The sequence below is a fragment of the Muntiacus reevesi genome, chromosome 9, assembly GCF_963930625.1.
Source record: "Muntiacus reevesi chromosome 9, mMunRee1.1, whole genome shotgun sequence".
Taxonomy (NCBI): domain Eukaryota; kingdom Metazoa; phylum Chordata; class Mammalia; order Artiodactyla; family Cervidae; genus Muntiacus; species Muntiacus reevesi.
Window position 1 is genome coordinate 73,099,664 of NC_089257.1, and position 25,939 is coordinate 73,125,602.

Here is a 25,939-nt window from a genome sequence, read left to right on the forward strand (position 1 = left end):
ACAAGAGAGAACACCTTGGTGCACTGTAGAAAGAAAAGTGTAACTGTAACTGATCTGATTTCTCAGTTGATTAGTTTCTGGTTTTATTATCTCTGGTTGGTATACCCCTATATTTATAATGTGCTTCTAATATTTGTTTACTTCTGAATTTAATATAAGTGTGTTAAATTACATCCAATAGCCAATAAAATATCATTGGATTGTTTCTTATTAATAAATCTCCTTTGTATGTATTAAATTATGGCTTGCCCATAATTTAATGGGTAAGTCAATGAAATTTAGGCAGGGCTTCTTTGATAAGGAGTAACTGACCTAGATCTTGAGAAAGAAAGCAGACAAGTATAAAAATATTATACTATATTATGGGGAATGCAAGGACTAAGAGAATTTAAGCTTTAGATTTGGATAGACCTGTGATGGAGAAGTTAAAAAGCTGGAGCTTTGGAAAGATTAGAGATTTGGTCTTAAGCATTCAAGATGAGATGAAATGTGATAGTGAATATCAAATAAGAAGAGAAAAATTGGGGAAAAGAGGGATTCAAGAGGCAGGGACTGGGTAGAAAGTGAACTGAAATCAAAGATGACATAAACAGATGGCGAGATAGTCCATGTTCCTGGCAGGAAGAATCAATACTGTGAAAATGAATATACTACCAAATGCAGTCTACAGATTTAATGCAATCCCTATCAAATTACCAATGACGTTTTTCACAGAACTAGAACAAAAATTTCACAATTCATATGGAAACACAAAAGACTGCAAATAGCCAAAGCAGTCTTGAGAAAGAAAAATGGAGCTGGAGGAATCAACTTTCCTGATCTCAGACTATATTACAAAGCTACAGTCAAGACAGTATGATACTGGCACAAAAAGAGAAATATAGACCAATGGAACAAGATAGCCCAGATATAAACCCACGCACCTATGGGTACCTTATTTTTGACAAAGGAGATAAGAATATACAATGGGGAAAGACAGCCTCTTCAATAAATGGTGCTGGGAAAACTAGACAGCTAGATGCAAAAGATTGAAATTAGAACACTTCTTAACACCACACACAAATATAAACTCAAAATGGATTAAAGACCTAAATGTAAGACCAGAAACTATAAAAACACTAGAGGAAAACATAGGCAGAACACTCAATGACGTAAATCAAAGCTAGATCTTCTATGACCCACCTGCTAGAGTTATGGAAATAAAAACAAAAATAAACAAATGGGACCTAATTAAACTTAAAAGCTTTTTCACAGCAAAGGAAACTACAAACAAGGTGAAAAGACAACCCTCAGAATGGAAGAAAATAATAGCAAAGGAAACAGCTGACAAAGAATTAATTTCCAAAATATACAAGCAGCTCATACAACTCAATACCAGAAAAATAAACAACCCAATCAAAAAGTGGGAAAAAGATCTAAACAGACATTTTTCCAAAGACATACAGATGGCTAATAAACACATGAAAAGATGCTCAATATCACTCATTATTAGAGAATTGCAAATCAAAATTACAATGAGATACCACCTCACACCAGTCAGAATGGCCATCATCAAAAAGTCTACAAACAATCAATGCTGGAGAAACTGAGGAGAAAAGGGAACCCTCTTGCATTGCTGGTAGGAGTGTAAATTGATACAGTCACTATGGAAGACAGTATGGAGATTGCTTATGACCCAGCAATCCCACTACTAGACATATACCCTGGGGAAACCAAAATTGAAAATGACACATGAACCCCAGTGTTCATTGCAGCACTATCTACAATAGCTAAAACATGGAAGCAACCTAGACGTCCATCGACAGATGAATGAATAAAGAAGCTGTGGTTCATATCTACAATGGAATACTACTCAGCCATAAAAAGGATCACATTTGGGTCAGTTCTAATGAGGTGAACAAATAGAGCCTATTATACAGAGTGAAGTAAGTCAGAAAGAGAAATATAAGTATGAGGTACTGATACATATATATGGAATCTAGAAAGATGGTACTGATGAATGTATTTGCAGGGCAGCAATGGCAAAACAGACATAAAGAACAGACCTGTGGACACAGGGGGACGGGAGGAGGGAGAGGGTGAGATGTATGGAGAAAATAACGTGGAAACTTACAATGCCATACGTAAAATAGATAGCCAATGGGAATTTGCTATATGACTCAGGGAACTCAATCAGGGGCTGTGTGACAGTCTAGAAGGGTGGGAGGGAAGGGAGGTTCGGGAGTGAGAGGACATAGATGTACCTATGGCTTATTCTTATTGATATATGACAGAACACCAAAAATTTCTGTAAAGCAATTATCCTTCAATTAAATAAATAAAGTGGCAAAAAAAAAAAAAAAAAAAAAAAAGGAAAAGAAAACAAACTGAGAATAAAGCAATTGGAAAGGGAAATGGCCTTGTGGAAGATACCATGCAGGATGAGTTAAAGTGAAATCAGGAGTGGCAGAGCCAGTTTGACAGAGGAAATGCAAATAGAATTTTGGCAAAAGGAAGTGAAGGGGTGGGAGTGGATAATTCCTCAAGGTTATAAAGACAAATTAAAACTTAAAAGAGCAGTGATAGATTGAATGAAATCAAGATAAAATTTGCTAGTAAAGAAGGTAAACAGCTCTCCATCTCTACATCATTCTCCTAAATCCTACAAAACTAGCAAAGATTTAAAATATATATACCAGGTCATGTTTTTCAGCACTTTTTTTTCAGAACTATTAATCAGTTCCTTATGTGTGTCTGGCAGGTTCTACCATTCTACATGATTTCTGTGGATGGAAAATGTTTTAAATTTTAGAATTAAAAAAAATTTTTTTAATTAAAATTTTTTTTCTTAGTTTAAAAATTAAAAAAAAAAATTTTTAATTTCTAAATCCATCGAGTTCACAAATCTTATGATCTACTACAAGTTTCAGCTAACTGCCTCTTGATAGAAAATAGATACAATGTTAAGAAACCTAAAATTACAGCCACTGGGCCAGACTAACAACATTCTCCACTCAAGAGAAGTCGATTTCTTTCCATTTCCCAAGAAGTTCTTAAGATTTCTGTAGTACTGTGTAAATTTGTAGGCATGTTTTGCAGAGGCAGCCTAGATATCTTGCCTGAAAACTTATACAAAATGGAATTAATGTAAGCATGGGGAAGTTTGTGATCACTTGCAAGCTGCAAACACAACAAAACATTACAACTAGATAAATAAATGGTAGGAAAATTGACTTGCTGTCCTTAGATTAGGACTTTTAAGCTTGGGACGTTTTTGTGGGAACATGTTGGCTAAAGAAGGTCCAAAAATAATATTACATTTTCTATTTTAAAATTAGCAGTCAAAAATATACAGTTCACCTCTGGAAAGCCAAGCCGCTGACAGTACAACTGTCCCCAAGCCTGCAAGCATGAGGGAGGGAAGTCCTGTCCCTCCGTGGGATGGTTCACTGCTGGAGGATGAGTTCTTCCAAGGTAAGTCTCTGCATTGAATTTCCTTTGGAATTCCCGGTACTAGAGGAAAGCAAATAATGATTACAGTTTATAATAAAATGCTCAAGCCCTTGTACTTTATTTTTGAAGTCCTCTTGTTATCCTCACCTGAAGAGGATGTGGGTACATGCTATTAACAGAAATCTTTAAAAAATCTTATATTTAAATATAATGTAAGTAAATATTCTTGGATCAAGGCCTGATAAATCTGTGGAATGGTAATAATGTTTAGTATATAAACTCAAGTAAAAGGATAAAAGGATATATCTTTAGACATGTATTTATAAAGTTTACTATCCTTAATAGACTTTTCTTGTTCCTGATTAGGGCCTAAATGCACAGTGATGAAACCTAATTGTTGTTAAACTATTAACCTTGTGCAATAGATAACAATAAAGACTATAACAGATTTCAAAAGTACTATATGGATCTTATTATGTAAGCATCACTCACTTTGACATAGTTTATTTTGTATTAAACTAAACCTGGCCGTATGAAACGTGAAATCTGAAATCATTCACCAGCTTCACCCTGAGGAACTAAATTCAGTTTGCAAAGGCAATGACATCACCTCAGCCCTATAGTTAGGACAAGTGGTGTGGTCACTGAGAGACCTCCAGCTGGATGTTCAGTCTAGGCACTCCTCTCAGTAAAATGGTTCCTGACAGAGAACTTGCTTCAGAGAAAAGAGACCCAGAGGAAAATTTCTGTTCCAAACAAAGGTTTTGCTAGTAGAGGAGAGCTATTTTTCATGAAGTGAAGGGAAAAAATGACCGCTTTGAAAATAAAAAGGAGAAGAAGAAGAGCAGACTTTTTCACTTCAGAGTTGTGAGTCAAATAGCAGTATTGGGATTCAAGCGTTAAGAGTGGTTATCTCTAGAAAGAAGGACTCTAGGTGATTTTACCTCATTTGTTATACTTTCCTGTATTTTCTATTATAACAACATATTTTTGTAGTCAGCAAAAGACTTTAATGAGGAAAAAATACTATAAACAAGTTGAAAGAGAAAACAGAAATCAGAGATTTCATTATAATTTGTTTAAAAGACAGATTTATGAAGGTTTTTTTTTTTCCTTTTTGCCCTGCCTTATATTTTGACATTACTTATTTTATCTGTGGATGTAGTGAGTAAGTTATTTAGGGACAGGGGAAAACTAATTTTTTTTTTTCATTAAGGCATTAACAGGATGATTCCCTAAAGAACTCCTTAGTTACAGATATTTAATGCTCAGGACTAGTTCTTTTGCTGCCTATGCAAACTTAACAGTACCAACTAACATATAAAATAGGGTAGAGAAAATCCAAGTGGATACCAAATACTTCTTCAATACCTGTCCTAAAATAATTGGCATATTATAAGTACATCTCACATTCACTCAGATACTGATACGCCTCATTTTCTCTGTCATTGAAAAGTTAAAATTACAATTTTTAATGGCAAAAAAGAGTGAAACATTTTATGTAAATCAGAAGGAAAGATTCTGTAAACAAAAAACTTCTTCAACAGTTTAAATAACTTCCATAGCTTATTTCTCATGGCAGATTTTATTTTTTAATGAACATTTCTTCAAAATACACATCTACTCATTTATTGTAACATGAATATGATGAAATATATAAGATAGGTCTTAAGGGATCTTAAAACTTTAAGAGATTTTGATTCTGTTTAAATTCTACCAGGTTTTTATTGAGGAAAAGATGTCAAATATGATTCAATAAACAATTCAAGGAAGTACCAACCTGGTGAAAATACCCTGTGACTTATCTGAGGTCACAGAGACAGTGGTCCTAGTAAACACGAGCCCTGGGTCTTGGGTTGGCCTAGGTCCTTGAAATTATAGGGAGGTCACTGGGGCCTGACTTACATACCGCTCTCTGACCTTGCTACTGGGAGAAAAGTAAACATTGTCTGACAACAGCAACTTCACATCCGTGTAACATAATGAGCTCATAGTGAAATCATCTTTAGTTCATTAAAAGAAAAAATGAAAAGTGAATTTTTGTGGCACAGTGATTGCATGTATGGACTCAGGAGACAGGCTGCCTGGATTCGCTTACTAGCTGTATAGGCTGGGCAACTTACTTAATTTCTTCATTCCTCAGTTTCCTCATTTATAAAATGAGAACAGTAACTACTAAACTTGCAAGATTATGTGAGGATTTAATGAGTTAATCTCTTTAGTGCTTAGAACTGTACCGACAGACACATATAAATATCTATTGGGTCATATTTTTTTCAGGGGAAGCAATCTACCATTAGTATATCATTTGATAGTATTTCATACAACTTAAATTTTTACATATTGTTTAAATTCATCCAATTAAGTATGTTTATAAATTGGGTGCCAAACTTTTGGCAGTAATGTACTGCTAAGTACAACTCACATGTTATTTATATACTTTCATTTCTTTTACAGTCCCCTGAGGTAAACACATTTGGAAACATTATAGCTACCTAGTGACACAAAAGTTGTATTAAAAGAAATCATGATTACAATCCTTGTTAGGTGAAAAAAAATGTAGCTTTATGTTTTGAAGGCATTATGGAAGGTTAACTTTGAAAAAGTATGAAAAAGAAACTTCCATTGCAGCCTTGTAAGAGTCAAACTATCTTAAAGACATGATCAGTTAATGTCATAACGTTTATGATGATATGATCTAAAAATTATAAGTGATTATGCTTCTTCAAGAAGGGCCTTCAACAATTCAAAACATTATTAGACTGTAAAATCTTTTACCAAAAAATGACATATATTCTCCTTTTAGTTTTAGATGATTTGGATAGCAAACTGGCTCAGGAACAATCTCCAAGCTCAGTGAATACCAGAACACCTCTCAACATTGGATCAAGGACACAGTTCAGTCGTTTTTACTCCAGCGGGAGCAAATACAATCATATCACAGGAAGGCACAAAAATCGCTATCATGAAACTTCTAATATGTCTATCTATGATGTCTTAAGACCAGGAACCCCTAGGGAAGGTTTTAAAACCTTTTCTCCTAGAACAAGGACAATCTATGATATGTATAGGACAAGGGAACCCAGAGTTTTAAAAGAAGATTATGTGCAAAAGAACACTTTTGGTAGTACTTCTCTGTGTTTCGACAGCAGGCAACAATCAGCCTCATCAGCTACAGGGTATTTCAAAGCAAGAAGCTTATATTTTCCAGCCACAACTCAGAATAAGACTGGGTTTATATCACCAAGCCACCAACAGAGCCCAAAGAGAACTCCTTTATCATCTATCATATGGAATAGATCAGATTCTTCTAGAGATAGGCAGAACCAGGAAGAGTTCCTGGAGGCACCATCACCAATGGAAATTGACCCTGCTGACCAGTATATGTATCCCAGGTGTTTCCAGGAGAATAGGAGATATGAATTTTACCATTCACAGAGTGTTTACCAAAGTGTTGGTTTAAATGTTCCCATAGATAATGCAATGAATCCTGACCCATTTGAGAACTCAGAAAATATGCCATTCTACCATGAAGATAACCCATTTACTAGGTCTTTCTTTAGCAATACCTTTGGACGGAGCAGGGGACAGAGATTTGGACAAAATCCTTTTTGGGGCCAACAGGAAGAACATTCTTCTTCTGACTTTCATCAAAGCAGGAAACCATTTACTTCTTCTGACAGAGACTTTGAAATGATCTCCACCGAAGTTAACAGTGCACTAGCTGGTCATGGCCATGGTGTTCCTTCTCATCACTGGGGGTCATTTTCTCCTGGTTACAGAACACATATTTCCAGAAACCAACAGATACCACATCCCTGGCAGCTTGATTCTCAGACATCCACACTGGAGAGCATGGAGGTGTCAGAAGGTAATGGGAACCAGTCTACTCATTTCAGCCCAGCCAATGTTTGTTCCATGACTGGTGCAAGCTATCACATGAAATCTGGTGGGTTAGAATGTTCTCCTATGGAAGTACATGTAAACAAAGAACCTTACTCATTTGGAATTGCTCAAACTCTAGCATCCCCATTCAGAAGTACCTTCTTGCACATTCCTGATGACAGAGGGAATTCTCAGAGTCCTAACTTTCAGATTCCCACAGTCACTTTGCAGAAAGTTAAGCCGGCCTCTCTTCCAGTCAGAAACTATACGGAAGTCACTGTGAACAATGTTTCAGTTGATTCTCCATCATTGACCGAAAGCCAAGCCAATATCTTGGTCACGGAAGTAAATAATGAGAAAGACTTGAAGGCATCTGTTTTGGAAAAAGACAAAAAAATAAACAAGATAGACCAGACAAACATGACAGGTGAAATACCCCAACTTGTTTCACAGACAGTAATTTCTAACCCTTTACCTGATGTTCAAAATCCCCTTTCCCAGGAATCAGACAAGAGCAACAGATTTGTTTTTAATGCATCTACCACAGTAAGTTCAAAAAGGTTGCCTGGAGTCATTTCCAGGAGAGATACCTCCAAAATTCATAAAGCCAATGAACTGAAAAAAGGTAAGAGTTATACTGGAAACAGAAAACTTGACTCAGCAACTTCGCTTCCTTTCATTCAGGAAAGCAGAACAACATCACTTTTTCTCAGCCCAAATCAAGTTTGTCACCAGGAGTTAACAGTAAGTAATGAAGATATTTCAAGCATTGTTAAAAATAACCATGGGAGTTCTGAACATGTTGATAATCAACACCCACAGTCTCCAGAAAAGCCTGCTCCTTTAGATACCAAGGGAGAACAATGTATCATGACTTATTCTAGCAACCGCAGCAAGTCAGATGCTGATCAAAACATGCCCCGTAATTCTTTAGATCTGTCTTTAGCGGCACTACCAGATTCCTCACCATCAAATGATTCTTGCCTTGATGCTGTGGTAATTCCTTCTACCACAGCGTTCTGGAAATGTCCTTCAAACAAAGATCCATCTCTAGGAGAAAGAGAAGACAATGATTACAAGAACCAAAATAGTCAGTTTTCCCTAAGCCACTTAGAAAACCAAACGAGTAATGATAATGGTGCACCTGTACATAATGAAGAGGTTAATGTTGTCAAATGCCCGTCACAACCTCTTTTCAGGGGTGGAAAGGGAAAAGGAAAAATAAGACAACGCATATCCTACGTCGAAACATTAAGCAAAACAGAAAGTAGATCAATGCCTACAAGTAAAAGTAGCACTCTCACTGAGGGAACTCAAGGCAATTCCAGGTCTCCTGAGCGTCATGAGATTTATTGTACTTTACCGAGAAAATCAGCCGTTTTTCTCATCAGTAACAGGAAGCCTGAAAGTACGACGATGCCTTCTTTGTTTAGGAACGAGCCAGCTGCATTACCAATCAAAAATGATGTGGATGATCCAATAGGAAAGTACACATCAAAAAAATCCAGTCCCAGTTCTTGTGAATCAGAGAGCGAATGTTCCAAAGTCGTTTTGGACTCAGTATCAGTAGCACCTGAAGCCACAGAAGGGATGACAAATAAGACAAACACTGGATCTGCTTCTGTTAGAAAGGGGCCACTTCCAGTCCTCATCAAGAGGGCTGTGTCATGTCCTTCAGAAGTGCTTTATGCCTCAACTGGAAGAGATGAAAGAGAAAAATGCTTGATTTCCGATACAGATGCTTCTACTATAACACTGAGGCCTTGGGAGAGACTCATTAACCCTCTGGGAAGTGACTCGTCTGTTTGTGAATGTTCTTTAAGCAAGAAACACCACCAGGAGGAACATGCACAAGAATGTACTGAAAAGAATGGTAAAATTTCTGCCTCCAAGACAGGCATATTTTCCCATCCAAATGAACACCCTTTACCTTTTTCTGCAGATACGTCAGAACAAGAAACTGGGAAAACCTTACATAAATTTAAGACCACGAGTATGTTTTCTGTTTCTGGTGATGAAGATAATGTGAAGTGTCTTGAGGTGGTTTCAATATATTATACTCTACCAAGGAAGCACAGCAAAAAATTCTGTGACCTTCTTCAAAAGTATACACAAGACATTGATTCACTTACAGAATCAACTGGAGTGGGGACTAAAACATCTAATGCTTTAGAAAAAGACCAACTGAACTGTCCTGCGCAAGGCCAGTCAGGAACACCTTTGTCTAAAGATATCTCTGCTCAGGAGACCAGCCATCCTTCTCACATGACTGAAAATATGACTGTTTCACAATTACCAAGTGTTGAGTCCTCAGAATCTACATTAAAGGAAATGGCTTCTATTGAAGCAGATGTTTCTCTTCATAAACGAGAACCTAAAACTGGAGAAATTTCCCCATACAACTTAGCTAAAACACCTCCACCTGATTCACAAAGCAGGAAAGAGAATGAGAAAAAATTGCAAAGTGAAACTGTGTTTACTTCACCAATGCTTCAGGAAAAAAAAGTTACAAGAGAGAAATCTGAAAATTGTCCGCAATCCATTAAATCAGATGACAGTGGTTTTTCTAACCTCCCAACCCATTCAGAAGAGAATGTTGAAAACTCCCATATCATAAGGAGTTCTGGGGAGCATGCAGGTAGTGATACAGCCATTACAGCTACTGCAAGTCTTCAAAAAGATATCACAGGCATAGTTACAGAGGAGAGCTCCAATGGATTGGAGCCTAGGGAAGTCAGAGGGGAAATTAGAGAAGATTTCCCCCCAAACTCTGAGAAACTGCTTTCTGACTCAGAAAGCCAAGTCTTTGCTCTTACTCCAGCCTTGAGTAAACTACAGCTTGATGAGACTTGTTCAAGTGAACAAGATTTAGACAGTTCACAGTCTGAACCCAGAGAACTACTTGAAAGAAGACAGGAGGTAAATACAACACAGAGCAAGGCTAAAGATGAAATGCAGAAGTTGGCATGGAATCAACGTTCACTTCCTAAAGGAAGTAATAACAGTAAAAAAAGCTTGGCTGACCTAGAAAAAGGGAAAAGCAGATCTCCAGTGAAACATAGATTGGCAGTTATGTCCAAAGCCAGCAGAAAATTTCCAGCTAAAGATTTATACCCTAGAACACATGTAGCTACTATCTTTCCCCAAAGTGGGAACAGTTCTGGCTTTAGCAGTTTGTCCCTTGGCACACCAGAGTGCAACCCACTGTCCCTTGAGCCTCCTTTAAAGTCCACAGGAACCACAGATGCAAGCAGGTTAAGTAATGATGGCATAAATGTGGAGAAATCCGAGAACCCTCTCCAGCTTACTGCAATATCCAATAGAGAAGCTTGTACACCCTTAAGCAATCAGAAGTCCAACAACATTTCGCAACCACATCAAAACGAGTTTAAAAATATCTCAGAATCACAACCAAAGTGTGAGAATTCTGAGGATGTAACAGTAGCTCCGATTTTGGAAAGAGAATCAGGAGCCCTGGCCAAACCCACGTTGATCAGCCTCAGGGAAGCAGACTTCTCTGACCATCAGAGGAAGTTGAAACCCCCTTTTCAACTGGAGCCTGTGGAGAAATCTACGGTGTGCGTCCCACTGACCAGTTGTCAGCAAGGACAAGGCAGTGCTTCATCTCTGGAGTGTGAACGTCAGCCACACCCCTATCGTTCAGAGAGCTTAAAAAGCGTCAATGTACATGGTGATATACTACGAATAAGTCATCCTCCAAAAGTCAGAGAGCGCCATTTTTCTGAAAGCACTTCTATTGATGATGTCCTGAGTCGACTGACCCTTGGGAATGAATTCTCTAACAACAGCGGGTACAGTCGAAGATTTAAATCTTTTTCTGAACTTCCCTCCTGTGGCGAAAATGAAAGTTGGGCTCTGAACAACAGCAGGACAAAAATGGGTCCTAGGTCTGCAACATCTATATCCAGGCCTATTGACTATGGGATTTTTGGGAAAGAACAACAGCTGGCTTTCTTGGAGAATGTAAAGAGGTCACTCACACAAGGGAGATTATGGAAACCAAGTTTTCTTAAGAACCCTGGCTTCCTGAAAGATGATGTAATTAACCCTGCTAACCCGACAGAGTCACCAACTTCAAATTCTCCTAGTAACCAGAGGCCAGAGGATGGCTTATCTCTAAGCACGCCACTTAATATCTATGAAGAAGATCCAGTAGACTCAGATTGTGACACAGACACGACCACGGATGATGAATACTACTTGGATGAAAAAGACAAAGAGTCAGAACTGTGAGCCTTTTTCAATGACATGTATAACCTTTTCACCAAAAGTTTATAATGTAAATAAAGTGTAAATATGTATGTCTATGGAAAGGACAGATACTAAAAAAATCTACTCTGGGCAATAGCTGCTGTGAAACAATCCAAATTCATTCCCCCGCCCCCCACCCCATGTATAGACACCCTGAATCCTAGAGCAATGAATTCTTGTTTAGTGTTTTCTTCCTCTGTATATATGCTTGTATATATGCTTGGTCTTCTGCCGCTCAGCCCCAAATTAATCTCTTAATTCACAATCCAGTTTTGGCTGCCTGCTCTACCTCCCTCCTAACTTTCTTTCACCTTTCCAATCCCAGCACAACAGCAAATCTCTATATTGCATCTTCCAGTCCATACTCCATATTCATGATTGTTAAATAAAATGTAGGGGTGATAACAATGGAGTAAGTATTATTATCCTGTTTGACTCATCAACCTTTAGAAGATTTAGAGTTTGGGTGTTTTTTTTTTTTTTTTCCTTGAACAAAGATCAGGGGATTTCCATAAGGACATCCTGTTTTATCCATACTGGAGAAGGGAGGCACATATTTGAAGTGCTTATTGTTAAGAAGTGAATCTCTAGTAAGCCAAAGAACATTGTTGTTGTTCAGTCATGTCCAGCTCTTTGCGACCACATGGACTGTAGCACGTCAGACTTCCCTGTCCTTCACTATCTCCTGGAGTTTGCCCAAACTCATGTCCACTGAATCAGTGATTCTATCCAACCATCTCATCCTCTGTTACCCACTTCCCCTCTTGCCCTCAATCTTTCCTAGCATCAGGGTCTTTTCCAATGAGTCAGTTCTTCACATCAGGTGACCAAAGTATTGGAGCTTCAGCTTCAGCTTCAGTCCTTCCAGTGAATATTCAGGGTTGATTTCCTTTAGGTTTGACTGGTTTGATCTTCTTGCAATCCAAGGAACCCTCAAGAGTCTTCTCCAGCACCACAATTTGAAAGCATCAGTTCTTTAGCACTCAGCCTTCTTTATGGTCCAACTCTCACATCCATATATGACTACTGGAAAAACCATAGCTTTGACTATGTGGACCATTGGCAAAGGAATTCATTTGAAATAGTTTCTAGGATGGTACAGAGGGTGGCTTAGCCACAGAATTTCTGCTTAGGAAGGGAACACATCTGTGGGGTGGAGATAAGCAGACATCCCTTCATGAGATTGACATCCTTAATGCAGCACTTTCAGCAACTGTTTTGTTTTGTTTTTCTTGTTGATTGGTTTCTGCTTTTCCCCATTCCCACAGAACCATCCATGTAAAAGTTTTCTTTATTTGCAGGATAGAAAACTTTTTTCCATGTGAGACATTTTAGTCACAAGCGATAGCCTTGGTCAAGTCCCTAAAGTACTATCATGTTAGATCTGACACCTTGAGGCTCACAGCCTTCTTTGCCAGATTTTCCAAACCTTAGAAGTTAGAAGGCAGAGCTTCTAAAGGCTTGTCACAATGATCCCTTCAATAATTTTATCAAGACTAAATAGCTTGTCATACCCACTGATAACTTGGCTTTCCTAACTCTTTAATTTGCCATGCAGAACTTCTGGAGATTTCTCTTGTGTTCGTGCCTGGAGAATCCCAGGGATGGGGGAGCCTGGTGGGCTGCCATCTATAGGGCCGCACTGTGTCGGACACGACTGAAGCGACTTAGCATCAGCAGCAGCAATCAGGAAGACCAATAACCAGGCAGCTGCGAAGCTAACCTAATAGAACTACAGAAAACATACCATTCTAGTTCTTAGTATTGTGAGGGTCAACATGAATGGATTGTATCTTGTTGGGTCTATATTTGCTTCCTGGCCTAATTTTGTTTTCATTTTTCTCACCTAGTCTGTTTCATCCATAGAAATTAAGGATAATGATAGGAGTTGGGAAAATGTACTGAGATCTGGAACTGATGGAAATGCAAGAAAGGACCACATTGTTATTATCCTCGCAAATATTGCCTTGTCTAGAAGCTAAATGCCAGAGCTAGTTTACATTGTTCCCATGAAACTCAAAACTGATGAAAATGAGGTAACTACATGAAAACTATTTCCTAAACCTATAAATTGTCTTAAACTTCAAGTTCTGACCAATTCTGACCAATTCTCAAAATGACTGACAGTAGAATTTTAAATGAACAGTTCTAAATATTTCCATTTAAATTTGTATGGTAATGCATAGGAAACATTTTATTCTTTGTTCATATATGTTTGTAAATTCTATCTTCTTTTTTCTATTTATCTGATTATTTAATTAAAACTTCACAAACCATAACCTATGTTTTCTATTTTAAAATATTAAAAGTTAATATTTTAACATTAAAATTCTTGGTTTTTTAAATGATCAGCTTGCAAGTTCTATTTCGGTAAACACTCTGAGCCTACGTGTATCTTACAAAAGGTGAAATGAGGTTAGCTTATTTTTCACTGAATTTAGCCTTTATCAGCAGTTAGGTAAGTTAAGATCAGGCTAAACAACTGCTTTTGGGCCCTGATTCTCTGTACTAGAATCTAACACCTGAATTTAAAGATAATTGATGGCCAGTGCTCACTTGCACCATTTGTAATATTTGCTTGTTGGTGTGGCTCAAGAATCAAGAAAACAGAAAATTTATGAAAATAGCACCTTCCATAAAGTTTTATACCTTTATAAAACACTTCATTAAAGAAGTATAACAAATATCTATGTATTTTAACATACAAAGTGCTGCTTTTTAATATTCATTTTTGGTATAGCTATAGTAATTTATACTAGTCATTTTTTATACTCATAACTTGCTTTCTAATATATAATCATCATTAAAGTAAATATTCACATAAGTGGAGTCAGTAATGAGGGAATCAATATGAATAATTACCTGGTAAATTACTAGTTCATTTAAATAATAGACTTATACAACCATAAATTTTATGTGTTAACTCCATTTAAAATAAGACTCAATGAGATTAATATTCAGAGACTTCCCTCTAAATAATTTACACCCTAACATTCTCAATACATTGCTATTAATAAAAAACTCCAACAGCTACTAATAAGGTTTTGGCTGATGATAAGCTAATAAAAACTACTTTGTATAGGAAGTACATGGGTGCCTGTGCCTGTCCTAGGGTTGATGAAAGTTCACTTAAGTTTATGGTGAAGATAGGTATCAAATTAGAAAATCCACACCTATATAAAAGTTATATAGTCCATTGAATGCCAGAAGGTTAAAGAGGCCTTATTGCTAAGAGTTTATTGTTAGTAATAGTAGTAACGCTTCAGAATATCCAATTTAAATGTATAATGTAAGTATGTAAATATTTTACTTTGAGGCTCTTTGTGACTGGCATTTCTGTGTTTCTGAAACATATAATAAGCCTTAAGCACTATTGTTTAAAATGTTGTCAAATAATCCTTTTATGTACTTGCTATCAAACCTCTTCTCCGGGTATGAAATATGTTACAAGACAAGGTGCAAATTTAAAACAATGCCGGTGTTGAAATAAATGATTTAAATGGATTCATCGTTTGACTTTGCTTTTATTCCCATTCTCAAATGATTGTTTTTAAGTGTGAAAGTTTCCGGAAAAATACAAAAAGGGGAGTGGGATGGACAAAGGTATTACAACAAATTTTTCTGGTGGATAATGAATAAGATCACCCATTTAAGTGGTTTTAGAAAATGACTCCTCTCTTCTCCTTCCATTTGTACCAAAAGGCAATCAACCAACAAACGGAGGTCAGTGTACCTGGCTGCATAAGCTGCATAAGAGAGAAGCAATGAGGCGGGTCTGGCATTTTTCTCTAAGAGTTGTCATATTTGTCAAGGAAGAGGAAGCCCAGTGGTGGTGGGTCATCTACTTCCCAGTAGTACTTAAGATAAGTGGAAATATACACAGATCTTTGCAGCTGAAATGTTAGACATGCGTTGAAATGTTAGACATGCATTGAAATGTTAATGTTGAAATGTTAATTCCTGCTAAACAAATGAGTAGATTTGTATTAATCTTTACCTTTTCTAGAAAAGGAACCCAAAGCCATCTCTCTACCAAGGACAAGAGAGTGTTATCAGCTTGAATATGAGCAGTATTTTATTCAAAATATTTTTACTGTCCTTTATTAAAATTTAAAATACATTAGATCAGCTAGGGTTTTTAGTTGTAGACAATATAATCCTTTTCCAACCTGGAATGGCCTTCTCTCCTTCTTTTTGCTGCAGATTCTTATCTGACCTTCATGATAAAAATAGATCAACATAGATGACCATCTTCATGATCAGCAGGGATGTCATCTCTTTCAGAAAGCATCTCTCAAGGTTGGGTTAACTGGACCACATACAGTGGTATGAGTATGAGGCTACCTCATACAGATTGGTAGAGGCAATCTCCCAAGGGCCCTGGACATCCCTGAACATTGGTTGCTGGGTATGCCAAGAATGTAAGTTCTTGACCATTATTTACTCATGCCATTTTTCAGGGTATGTATGTACCCATCAAACACAAGAGGGATGAGATAATATCTCACTGACAAAGGGCAGACTTAATTACCCCTACCCTAAAAATGGTAAGCCCTTAAACTTAGAGTGTATCTCTTGTAATGCAAGTCACTTCAGGCATCTAAGATAGGCATTTTGCATTGTCCCTAAAGGACCTTTGTGGGTGGCTGGGGGTGGGGGGTGGGCTATGGGAAGGTAGGGGGAGAGGTATTTGTTTGCTAGGGCTGCCATAGCAAAATTTCACAAACTGACTGGCTTAGATAAAAGAATTTATTTTCTCACAGTTTTGGAGGCTAGAAGTCCAAGATCAATATGTTGACAAATTTGATTTCTCCTGACCCCTCTCTCCTTGGACTGCAGATGGCTACCTTCTCCTGGCATCCTCACATGGTCTTTCTTCTGTACGCAAGCATTCCTGGTGTCTGTGTGCCCAAATTTCCTCGTCTTAGAACAGCAGTTAGATTGGCTTAGGGCCCATTTATCTCCAAATACAGTAATATTCTGAGGTACTGGGGTTAGCATCTTTATGTGAAGTATGCAGTTGTTGTTTAGTCGCTAAATTGTGTCCAGCTCTTGCAACCCCAAGGACTGTAGCCCACCAGGCTCCTCTGTCCATGGGATTCTCCAGGCAAGAATACTGGAGTGGGTTGCCATTTCCTTCTCTAGGAGATATTCTCAACCAGGGATCGAACCTGTGTCTCCTGCATTGACAAGAAGATTTTTTTTTTTTTTTTTTTTACTAGTGAGCCACCAGGGAAGCTCACATAGGAAAATCCTAGACACTATACAGTCCTTGACATCCAAGGATTTTAGCACCTGTAACACTATTTACATTACCTCTTTGTCCATTGCCTCTTTGTGCAGTGAACCACAGGAGCTGTGACATCAAAGTATGATGTCTATAACATAGTAGGCATTGAACAAATGTTTGTTGAGTGAGTGAAATTTGATTTATTATAAAGAATCTAGCCAAGGCATTGGATGATGTAAAGAAATATAGTCTTTAAGATATGAGAGAATGAGAAAGAAAACAAGTTGGTAGGGATACAATACAGCTAAACAAGTGTTCAGATACAATTATATGACTTCTCTGGTCTGTTCTCAAAAATACCAGGTGTTATCATGTGTTATAGAATTTATTAAGCCATATTTTACTATCATCCAGTACCAGCTAACTCTCAGATTATTTCTCTGAAAAAAAAAAAAACCAAACTTTAGTATTTTGAAAGAATGCAAACAAAATGTGTTCCAAACAACTTTTTAAGTGATAGCTAGAGCAGAGCAAAGCTTTCCATTTAAAGTATGCAGACACTCCCACAAAATAAAATTTAGCAGTGAAAGTAATGCCAAGTAATGCTACACTTTAGCTATACAATTTATCAGTGATATACCACCAGTTCCTAAAAATCTTTCCAAAGTATAAAGAACACTGTCTACAAATTCTGCACAGCATTCCTAAAGCAGGTAAAGAGAACTGGAGAAAATACGGTAAGGATTTTGCCCAGGTAAACCTTGGTCATAGCAAGAATGCTGAGCAGCCCAATTAAAGCCAGGAGATGAACAGGTGGCTTCTCAGGCCGGATTCTGGCAATTCTGGATTAAGAAACTGCCAGCAGAAATCCTGTGTCCATACCAGGACATGAGGTTCTCCAGGTTCACACAGCCTGTGAAGAACTTTCTTTCCTTTGAATAGATTAAAACCATAAGCAGATAAAAGAAGGACAAATGATTAACTAATAGAGATAAAATTGAGGTAGGAGATAGATGGGCCCCTGGGCCAGTCAGCTGGGATTTGTAAGGTGAAGTAAAATTAAAGCTTTGGTCTCACCCAGACACTCCAAGGACAAAGCTGATGGCAAAAGCAGAGTGCTGCTAGAATAAAGAGATAAGGTGACTACTCCTGAAGTCAAGGAAAACTTCCCTGTCTGCACATGTGCAGGGAGGCTCCTTGGGGGTCAAAAAGGGAGGCAGAACCACCCCATAGTATGTGGACATGCACCCACAGGCTTCTGAGGTAGGATCCATCTCAGTAAGTTTCCGAGGAGAAATATGAACAACCTCAGATATGCAGATAATACCACTATAATGGCAGAAAGTGAAGAGGAACTAAAGGGCTTCTTGATGAAGGTGAAAGAGGAGAGTGAAAAGCTTGCTTAACACTCAACATTCAAAAGACTAAGATCATGGCATCCGGTCCCATCAGTTTAGTTCAGTTCATTCACTCACTGGTGTCCGACTCTTTGCAACCCCATGGACTGCAGCACACCAGGTCTCCCTGTCACTTCATGGCAAATAGATGGGAAAAAATAGAAACAGTGACAGACTTTATTTTCTTGGACTACAAAATCACTGGGGATTATGACTGCAGCCATGAAATTAAAAGATTCTTGCTCCTTGGAAGAAAAGCTATGACCAACCCAGACAGCATATTAAAAAGCAGAGATATCACCTCAACAAAGGTCCATAGTCAAAGCTACGATTTTTCCAGTAGTCATGGACAGATGTGAGAATTGGACCATAAAGAAGGCTGAGCACCAAAGAATTGATGCTTTCAAATTGTGGGGCTGGAGAAGAAACTTGAGAGTCCTTTGGACTGCAAGATCAAACCAGTCAATCCTAAAGGAAATCAACCTTGAATATCCATTGGAAGGACTGATGCTGAAGCTGAAGCTACAATACTTTGGCCACCTGATGTGAAGAACCAACTCATTGGAAAAGATCCTGATGATGGGAAAAATTGAGCTCAGGAGGGGAATGGAGTGACAGAGGATGAGATGGTTGAATGGCATCACTGACTCAGTGGACATGGGTTTGAGCAAGCTCCAGGAGATAGTGAAGACAGGGACGCCTGATGTGCCGTAGCCCATGCGATTGCAAAACGTCAGACTTAGTGACTGAACAACAAAGACCCACAAGGACTGTCCTATGTGTGTGATTTACTTTACCTATTTGCTCATTAGGGAAGATGCCCATACCTTTTCTCTTCGGGTGTATATTTCTGCCTAGTTTCTGATTTAAACAAACTGCTTCTCTGTGGGCTGTCCCACTTATGCTATGTCTTTAATAATAAACTTTGCACCTTTTTTAGTTTTTACCTCCTTGAAACCTTCAGATTAGGGTAAGAGCCACTTTGCTTTTAGCTTCTAGCTCCTGGGCTTCCCTGGAGGCTCAGATGGTAGAGTCTGCCCGCAGTGGGGAAGACCAGGGTTGATCCCCGGGTTGGGAAGATTCCCCTGGAGAAGGACATGGCAACCCCCTCCAGTACTCTTGCCTGGAAAATCCCATGGATGGAGGAGCCTGGTAGGCTATAGTCCATGGGGTGGCAAAGATTCCCACACGACTGAGTGGCTTCACTAAATGAAATAGGAGGTTTATCATTCTTACCTAACAGGAAGTCCAGAACGTGCTGGGAGGTGGGGGGATGGGTCCGCTGTCCTCTCTACCTCTATGAGCATGAGCACGTAAGTCTATTTCTTCCTGGTGGTCTAGTAGCTAGGATTCCTGGCTTTCATCTAGGTTACCCTGGTTCATTTCCTGCGGAGAGAACTAAGATCTCTCTTCAGGACACTGAAACTTACTGTTGTCTATCCAAGATCAAAATGGTGGGAAGAGAAAGGTAGACAGTGACTTCCCGCTACCAGGGTCCTTGCCAGTCTTTCCCCAGATCCAACTTCCAGCATCTGAGGAGCGAGGAGCATTCAAGACCAATCAACCCCCATCGGTTACAGGGGACAGCAGTTTCTGACTCTGAAGTGATGCTCACCCAGGAGCCTCAACTCTGACTCCTGCTACTGCGTGCAACTCCCGGTTCCTCGCTTGAGGCTTGGCCCCAACTCAGTGAAGGGTGAACAAACACTTGTTGAAAGAAGGGAAGTATAGGGTTTAGGGGATGTGGGAGACTGGAGGGAGTTACAGTCCAGTGAGGGAGACTGCTGAGCAGAGAACAAAACAGGTGATACAGATTGATGGGTGCTGTTGTGAACAGAAGGGCTGGGAGAGTTGGCCTTGGACGGGAATCAAGGGGAATGACATTTTGCTCCGCGTCTTTTAAACCCAGTGAAATTCCTTGTCTGAAGGCGTTTCCGTAAGCTCTTCGCCACTGGACCTTTTCTCTACAGCAATCACCCTGTGCGTTTTCAAAAAGGCAGTACGCATATATATGGAATTTAGAAAGACGGTAACGATAACCCTGTACGGGAGACAGCAAAAGAGACACAGATGTATTGAACAGTCTTTTGGACTCTGTGGGAGAGGGTGAGGGCGGGATGATATGGGAGAATGCCATTGAAACAAGTAAATTATCGTATGTGAAACGAATCGCCAGTCCAGGCTTGATGCATGATACAGGTTGCTCGGGGCTGGTGCACTGGGATGACCCAGAGGGATGGGATGGGGAGGGAGGTGGGAGGGGGGTTCAGGATGGGGAACAGATAGATGTACACCCATGGCGGATTCAAATCAAGGTATGGCAAAACCAATACAATGTTGTAAAGTAAAATAAATTAATTAATTAATTTAAAAAATAATTTTAAAAATTTAATGGGCAGCAAAAAAAAAAAAAAAAAAAAAAGAAAGCCAGCTTCCTCTGAAGAGTTGCCAAACTCCAGCAACAGAGGCGGCGGCGGGGCACAGCCTCAAGCTCGCTGGTCTCAGCAGCGCCCCCTCCGCCCTGGTCCTCAGCCCCGTGCCGCCGGCCGCTGGGCCTGGAGCGGGAGAGCCCAGCCCGTCGCGGCCCCGCGGCGGCGCCCGGCCCCTCTGCGGCGGGCGCGCCCTCGCCTTCCGGCCGGGTGGGAACCGGGGGTGGAGCCGCGGCCGGCGGAGCGAAGCCCGCCCCGGGTTGGGCCCGGCTCCGGCCCGCCGTACGCCCGGGCCCGCCCCTCGCCGCCGCCGCCGCCGAGCTGGGGCGCCGTGGCCCGGAGACCATGCGCCGTCTCCCGCTGGCCCGGCTGCTGGCGCTGCCGCTCGCCCTGCTCGTGGCCTCGGGGGCCCCGGAGGCGCCGCTCAGCGCGCAGCGGAGCCTGGTGTGGGGCCCCGGGCTGCAGGCGGGCGTCGTTCTGCCGGTCCGCTATTTCTACCTGCAGGCCGTCAGCCCGGAGGGCCAAAACCTCACCCGCTCGCCCCCAGGTAGCGTTCGGCCGCGGGCCTCCCCTGGTCCCCTCCGCGCGTCCCTCGCCGGGAACCCGCCCGCCGCCCGCGCGGCGTCCTTCCCTCGGCTCTGGTCACCTGGGGGACCAGAGGGAGGCAGTTAGTCGGGAGGGAGTTGCAACGCCAGTCTGCTGAATGAATAAATGAACTCCGAGCGCCCTTCCGCAGTTAACGTGCGGGGACTGATATTCCGGATGGATGGCGCCCGGGGTGTTAATAAATGCAGTGTGAGTCACAAGTCGGAGGTGGTCTTTCCACGCCTGACGAGTTGTCTGATCTGTTACAGCTTGCAGGGAGTGCCTTCACGCGTTGAGTCATCCGGCCCGAGAATCGGATCGGGTCGCCTTGTTTAGGCCTGATCCTACAAAAAGGAGATGTCAGAGTAGCAGGCAAAAAGGAGGCAGTTTTGCAGGCTAGATTTTTTGTTTTCTTCGAGTTTCGAGTTCTTGAAAGCGGATTGCAGGAATTAGTGAAACTCGAAAGGTTTTACCTCTGCTGAGAGAGGGTCCTGTCCTGAATCCCTTCTCCCACTTACCCTCTTAAGTTTGCAACTTCTTAACAGGTTGTCCTGCTCATTTGAAGTTGTTACCGGTCAGGATTTGCTGATTTATGTCTTGTCAACCTGTTTTGTCGACAGAGACAATCAGAATACCCAGTGCCCCTTCCACCGCCAGTGGAAAACAGTACTTTTTTTTTTTTTTTTTAAAGAAGTCTCCATGGCCCTAAGGATCAGAAGATCCTTAAACCCAGATTTAGTTTTTCACCAGATTTAGTATTTTCTTCTTTATAGTTTTCTTTGTTTTCTAAAAATAATTTTGTAATGTTATAAATGGGGGCGGGGAGGGGCTTTAGAAAAAAGATGGAAAACTAAGGAAAAAATTAATTTATACGTGGAAAAAAGGAAGTTATATGATCCAAAATGAAATACTGTTAATCTTACTTTTAATGAAAGAACTGTAAATTCAAATAGGCTTCCCAGGTGGCGCTAGTAGTAAAGAACCCACCTGGCAACGCAGGAGACTTGACAGACTGTGGGTTCCCTCCCTGGGTGGGGAAATCCGCTGGAGGAGGGATGGGAACCCACTTCAGTATTCTTGCCTGGAGAATCCCATGGACAGGGGAGCCTGGAGGGCTACAGTGCATAGGGTCACAAAGTGTTGGGCTTAGCTAGCACACATGCATACATTCAAATAAAATTCTATTTTTTATTCCATTTTTAATTTAAAACTAATGGCGAAAAATTTTTAACTGCTAATACTCAAAGCTGTTAATGAAATACTCTTAGACGATGACCTTCATCCTCTACTGGTGGGAGCAAATTGGTCAAATGCTTCTGGAAAGTAATTTTCCATGAAGAATCTTAAACATTTACAAACCTAATGTGCAAAAAGTATGTCTCAACAGTTAGAAAGTGTAAAAATGAAATGTAATGAAAATGAAATAAAAATGAAATGAATATGTAAAAAAAAAAAAGTAATTTATGAAAAATGTCCATGCCTTTTAATCTGATAATCAGACTTCTGAGAAAATGATCAGAATGTAGTCAAAGACATATAAACAAGGATAATCTTGCCCCATTATGATTATTTATTACAAATAAGTTTAAAGAGCAAATATAAGGTAGTGTTAACAAAGCATGGTACATTCATGTGATGGAATATTTAACAGCTATTTAAAGTAGCACTTTCAAGTCCACTAATATGAGGTATCTAAAGTAGTCAAATTCGAAGAAATAGAAAGTAAAATGGTGGTTGCCAGGGGCCGATGGAAGAGGGAAATGAGAAGTTGTTGAATGGTACAGAGTTTCAAGTTTTGCAAAATGAAAAAGGTCTAGAGATTCTGTGCACAAAAATGTGAATATGCTTAACACTACTGAAATGTACACTTAAAAATGGTTAAGATGGTCAGTTTTGTGTGTTTCAAATCACAATAAAATTTTTGATGTTTTAAAATGTCAGTAATGCTTATACAAGTTCAAGGATGTAACAGGAAACAAATTATATAGTTTCATTCCAATTCGTAATAAATAAATGAACCTGTACCTCACACATCAGGCTTACTGGCGGTCACAGCAAGAGAGTAACACACTTTTTTTCACTCTTCTTTTTTTCCCCCCAAATAATCATAATGTTTTTATAATCAGGAGAAAAGTTATAAGGAAACAAACTAAAGACTTTCACCAAGTTTTTTCAGACAACTTCACTTCTATTCCTTTAGTTTCTCCTTTCAGAATATGATTCCTAGCTTCCATTTAAAAACCTGCCCTATATTTCTGAAATCTCACCCAACCAGTCTTTACATTTTTCTGCTAACATCATTCACTTGCAAGTCCTGAAAAATTCTTTCTCCAAGAACTAATTGAAAAATAGGGAAATTTTTCTCAAACTGTAATCTTACATGTCTTACCAAGATTCCCTTATTAATTAGCACTCTCATTTAACAATGTTGCACTTATCTGAGTACTATTATTATGCCGCATATCTCCAGGAGCCTAGATAGCAAACATGTGAACTTGAATAGTCTAAAACAGGGGGATTTCAAACAGGAGTTCACAGACAGAAATTTGGGGGTCTGTGATTTTGGATGAGGAAGAAACCAATCTATATCTTTATTTTCAGTAACCTCTGACTTAAATGGAGTATTTCCTTCTATTATTAATGTAGGCAAAATCTGTTGACATTGTTATATTCGCAGCATCTAACACAATGCCTGGCAGAGTTTCTCAGTAATTAGGGTGGAAGAAAAGAAAGAAGAGATAGAGACAGGGTGTTTGGAGTATGTCTATATAGCAAGATACCAGGACTCTTTTCTATGCAGTCGTCCTCTACCTTCATCAGTAATATCTTCATAAAATTATCTTACCTCCTAGTTATGTAGCACTTCAGTGTTTTGAACTGTGCCCTATTTCATATGATCTCCTTAATCATCTTGTGAGGTAGTAAGAGTGTTAGTCACTCAGTTGTGTCCAACTCTTTGCAAGCCCATGGACTGTAGCCCACCAGGCTCCTCTGTCCATGGAATTCTCCAGGCAAGGTTACTGGAGTGGGTAGCCATTCCCTTCTCCAGGGGATCTTCAGAGCTGAGGGTTTGAACCCAGGTCTCCTTCATTGCAGACAGATTCTTTACTGTCTAAGTCACTAGGATAGGAAGGACTGGTATTATTCTCTTCACTAATCCTGTAAGAAACAAGCTTATTGAAAATAAATATTTTTCCTGTGGTTCCACAGTGGATAAATGTCAAAGTCATGTCTAGATTCCCAGTGCTTTCAATACCTAGTTCAATGGTCTTTTCCTTTTATCAGATCACTGGTATTGTTAATAAGATCACTGTTTTCAATAGGTTCCTGTAGAGTATTCACAATTAGCAGGCAGTCATACATTTGGGAGGATTTCCATTGAGCCTCGAGTTGTACCAAGTTGGCCTTCAGGACTGTTCCCTTGGCTAGGTGGAGTCAGTCCTTTTGTTGCAGCTATAGAGAACATTAATAAAATCCCTAAACAAAAAGGGAGATGAAGACTCCATTGCAACAGGAATGACAGAGGTTATTTTTCCAATTGTGAATTTTGGGAACCTTGTTGTTCTTACTCAGTCACTAAGTCATGTCCAACTCTGTGATACCATGAACTGCAGCACACCAGGCTCCTCTGTCCTCCACTGTCTGCCAGAGTATGCTCAAATTTCATATCCATTGAGTCAGTGATACTATCTAACCATCTCATCCTCTGTTGCCCCCTTCTTTTGCCTTCAATATTTGCCAGCATCAGGGTCTTTTCCAATGAGCTGGCTTCTCACATTGGGCGGCCAAAGTATTGGAGTATCGAAACAAAAACAAAGTATTGGAGTGTCAGCTTCATCATCAGTCCTTCCATTAAATATTCAAGGTTGATTTCCTTTAGGATGACTGGTTTAATCTCCTTGCAGTCCAAGGGGCTCTGAAGAATCTTCTCCGACACAATTCCAAAGCATCAATTCTTTGATGCTCAGCATTCTTTATGGTCCAGCTCTCACATACATACATGACACCTGGAAAAACTATAGCTTTGACTAGACAGAGTGGGTATCACTTTGTTGGGGAAGTCACTTTGTTGCAAAGTGACATCTCTGCTTTTTAATATTACTGTCTAGGTTTGTCATAGCTTTTCTTCCAAGGAGCAAGCATCTTTAAATTTTATGGCTGTAGTCACTGTGATTTTGGAGCCTAGGAAAGTAAAATCTGTCCCTGTTTCCACTTCCCCCCCTTCTATTTGCCATGAAGTGATGGGACCTGATCTATGATCTTAGTTTTTTAAATGTTGAGTTTCAAGTCAGCTTTTTCATTCTCCTCTTTCACACTCATCAAGAAGCTCTTTAGTTCCTTTTCACTTTCTGCCATTACAGTGTTATCATCTGCATATCTGAGGTTATTGATATTTCTCCAAGCAATCTTGATTCCAGCTTGTGATTCATCCAGCATGACATTTTGCTTGATGTACTCTGCATATAAGTTAAATAAGCAGAATGACAATATACAGCCTTGATGTATTCCTTTCCCAATGTTGAACCAGTCTATTGTTCCATGTATGGTTCTAACTGTTGCTTCTTGACCCACATACAGATTTCTCAGGAGACAGGTAAAGTGGTCTGGCATTCCCATCTCTTGAAGAATTTTCCACAGTTGGTTGTGATCCATATAGTGAAAGGCTTTAACATAGTCATGAAGCGGAAGTAGTTGTTTTTCTGGAATTC

General features: G+C 39.7%; 2 protein-coding genes across 8 annotated transcripts in view; both read left to right on the forward strand.

Moving 5' to 3' along the window:
- Positions 1–13,285, forward strand: part of EXPH5 (exophilin 5) — a 92,958-nt gene extending 79,673 nt beyond the window's left edge. For 2 of the 4 annotated variants that reach the window (XM_065944052.1, XM_065944054.1), the window contains 2 exons: positions 3,318–3,453; positions 6,239–13,285. In XM_065944052.1, the coding sequence (XP_065800124.1) occupies positions 3,318–3,453; positions 6,239–11,571 (5,469 nt within the window). In that variant the 3' untranslated portion in view covers positions 11,572–13,285. The remainder of the gene's footprint in view (positions 1–3,317; positions 3,454–6,238) is intronic. The other 2 variants (XM_065944053.1, XM_065944055.1) reach the window with 1 other exon arrangement.
- A 2,542-nt stretch (positions 13,286–15,827) lies between these two features.
- Positions 15,828–25,939, forward strand: part of POGLUT3 (protein O-glucosyltransferase 3) — a 36,652-nt gene continuing 26,540 nt past the window's right edge. The window contains exon 1 of one of the 4 annotated variants that reach the window (XM_065944058.1): positions 15,828–15,888. In XM_065944058.1, coding sequence (XP_065800130.1) covers positions 15,858–15,888 — 31 coding nt within the window. In that variant the 5' untranslated portion in view covers positions 15,828–15,857. Of the gene's footprint in view, positions 15,889–20,892; positions 21,193–25,939 lie in introns of those variants that run through there. The other 3 variants (XM_065944056.1, XM_065944057.1, XM_065944060.1) reach the window with 3 other exon arrangements.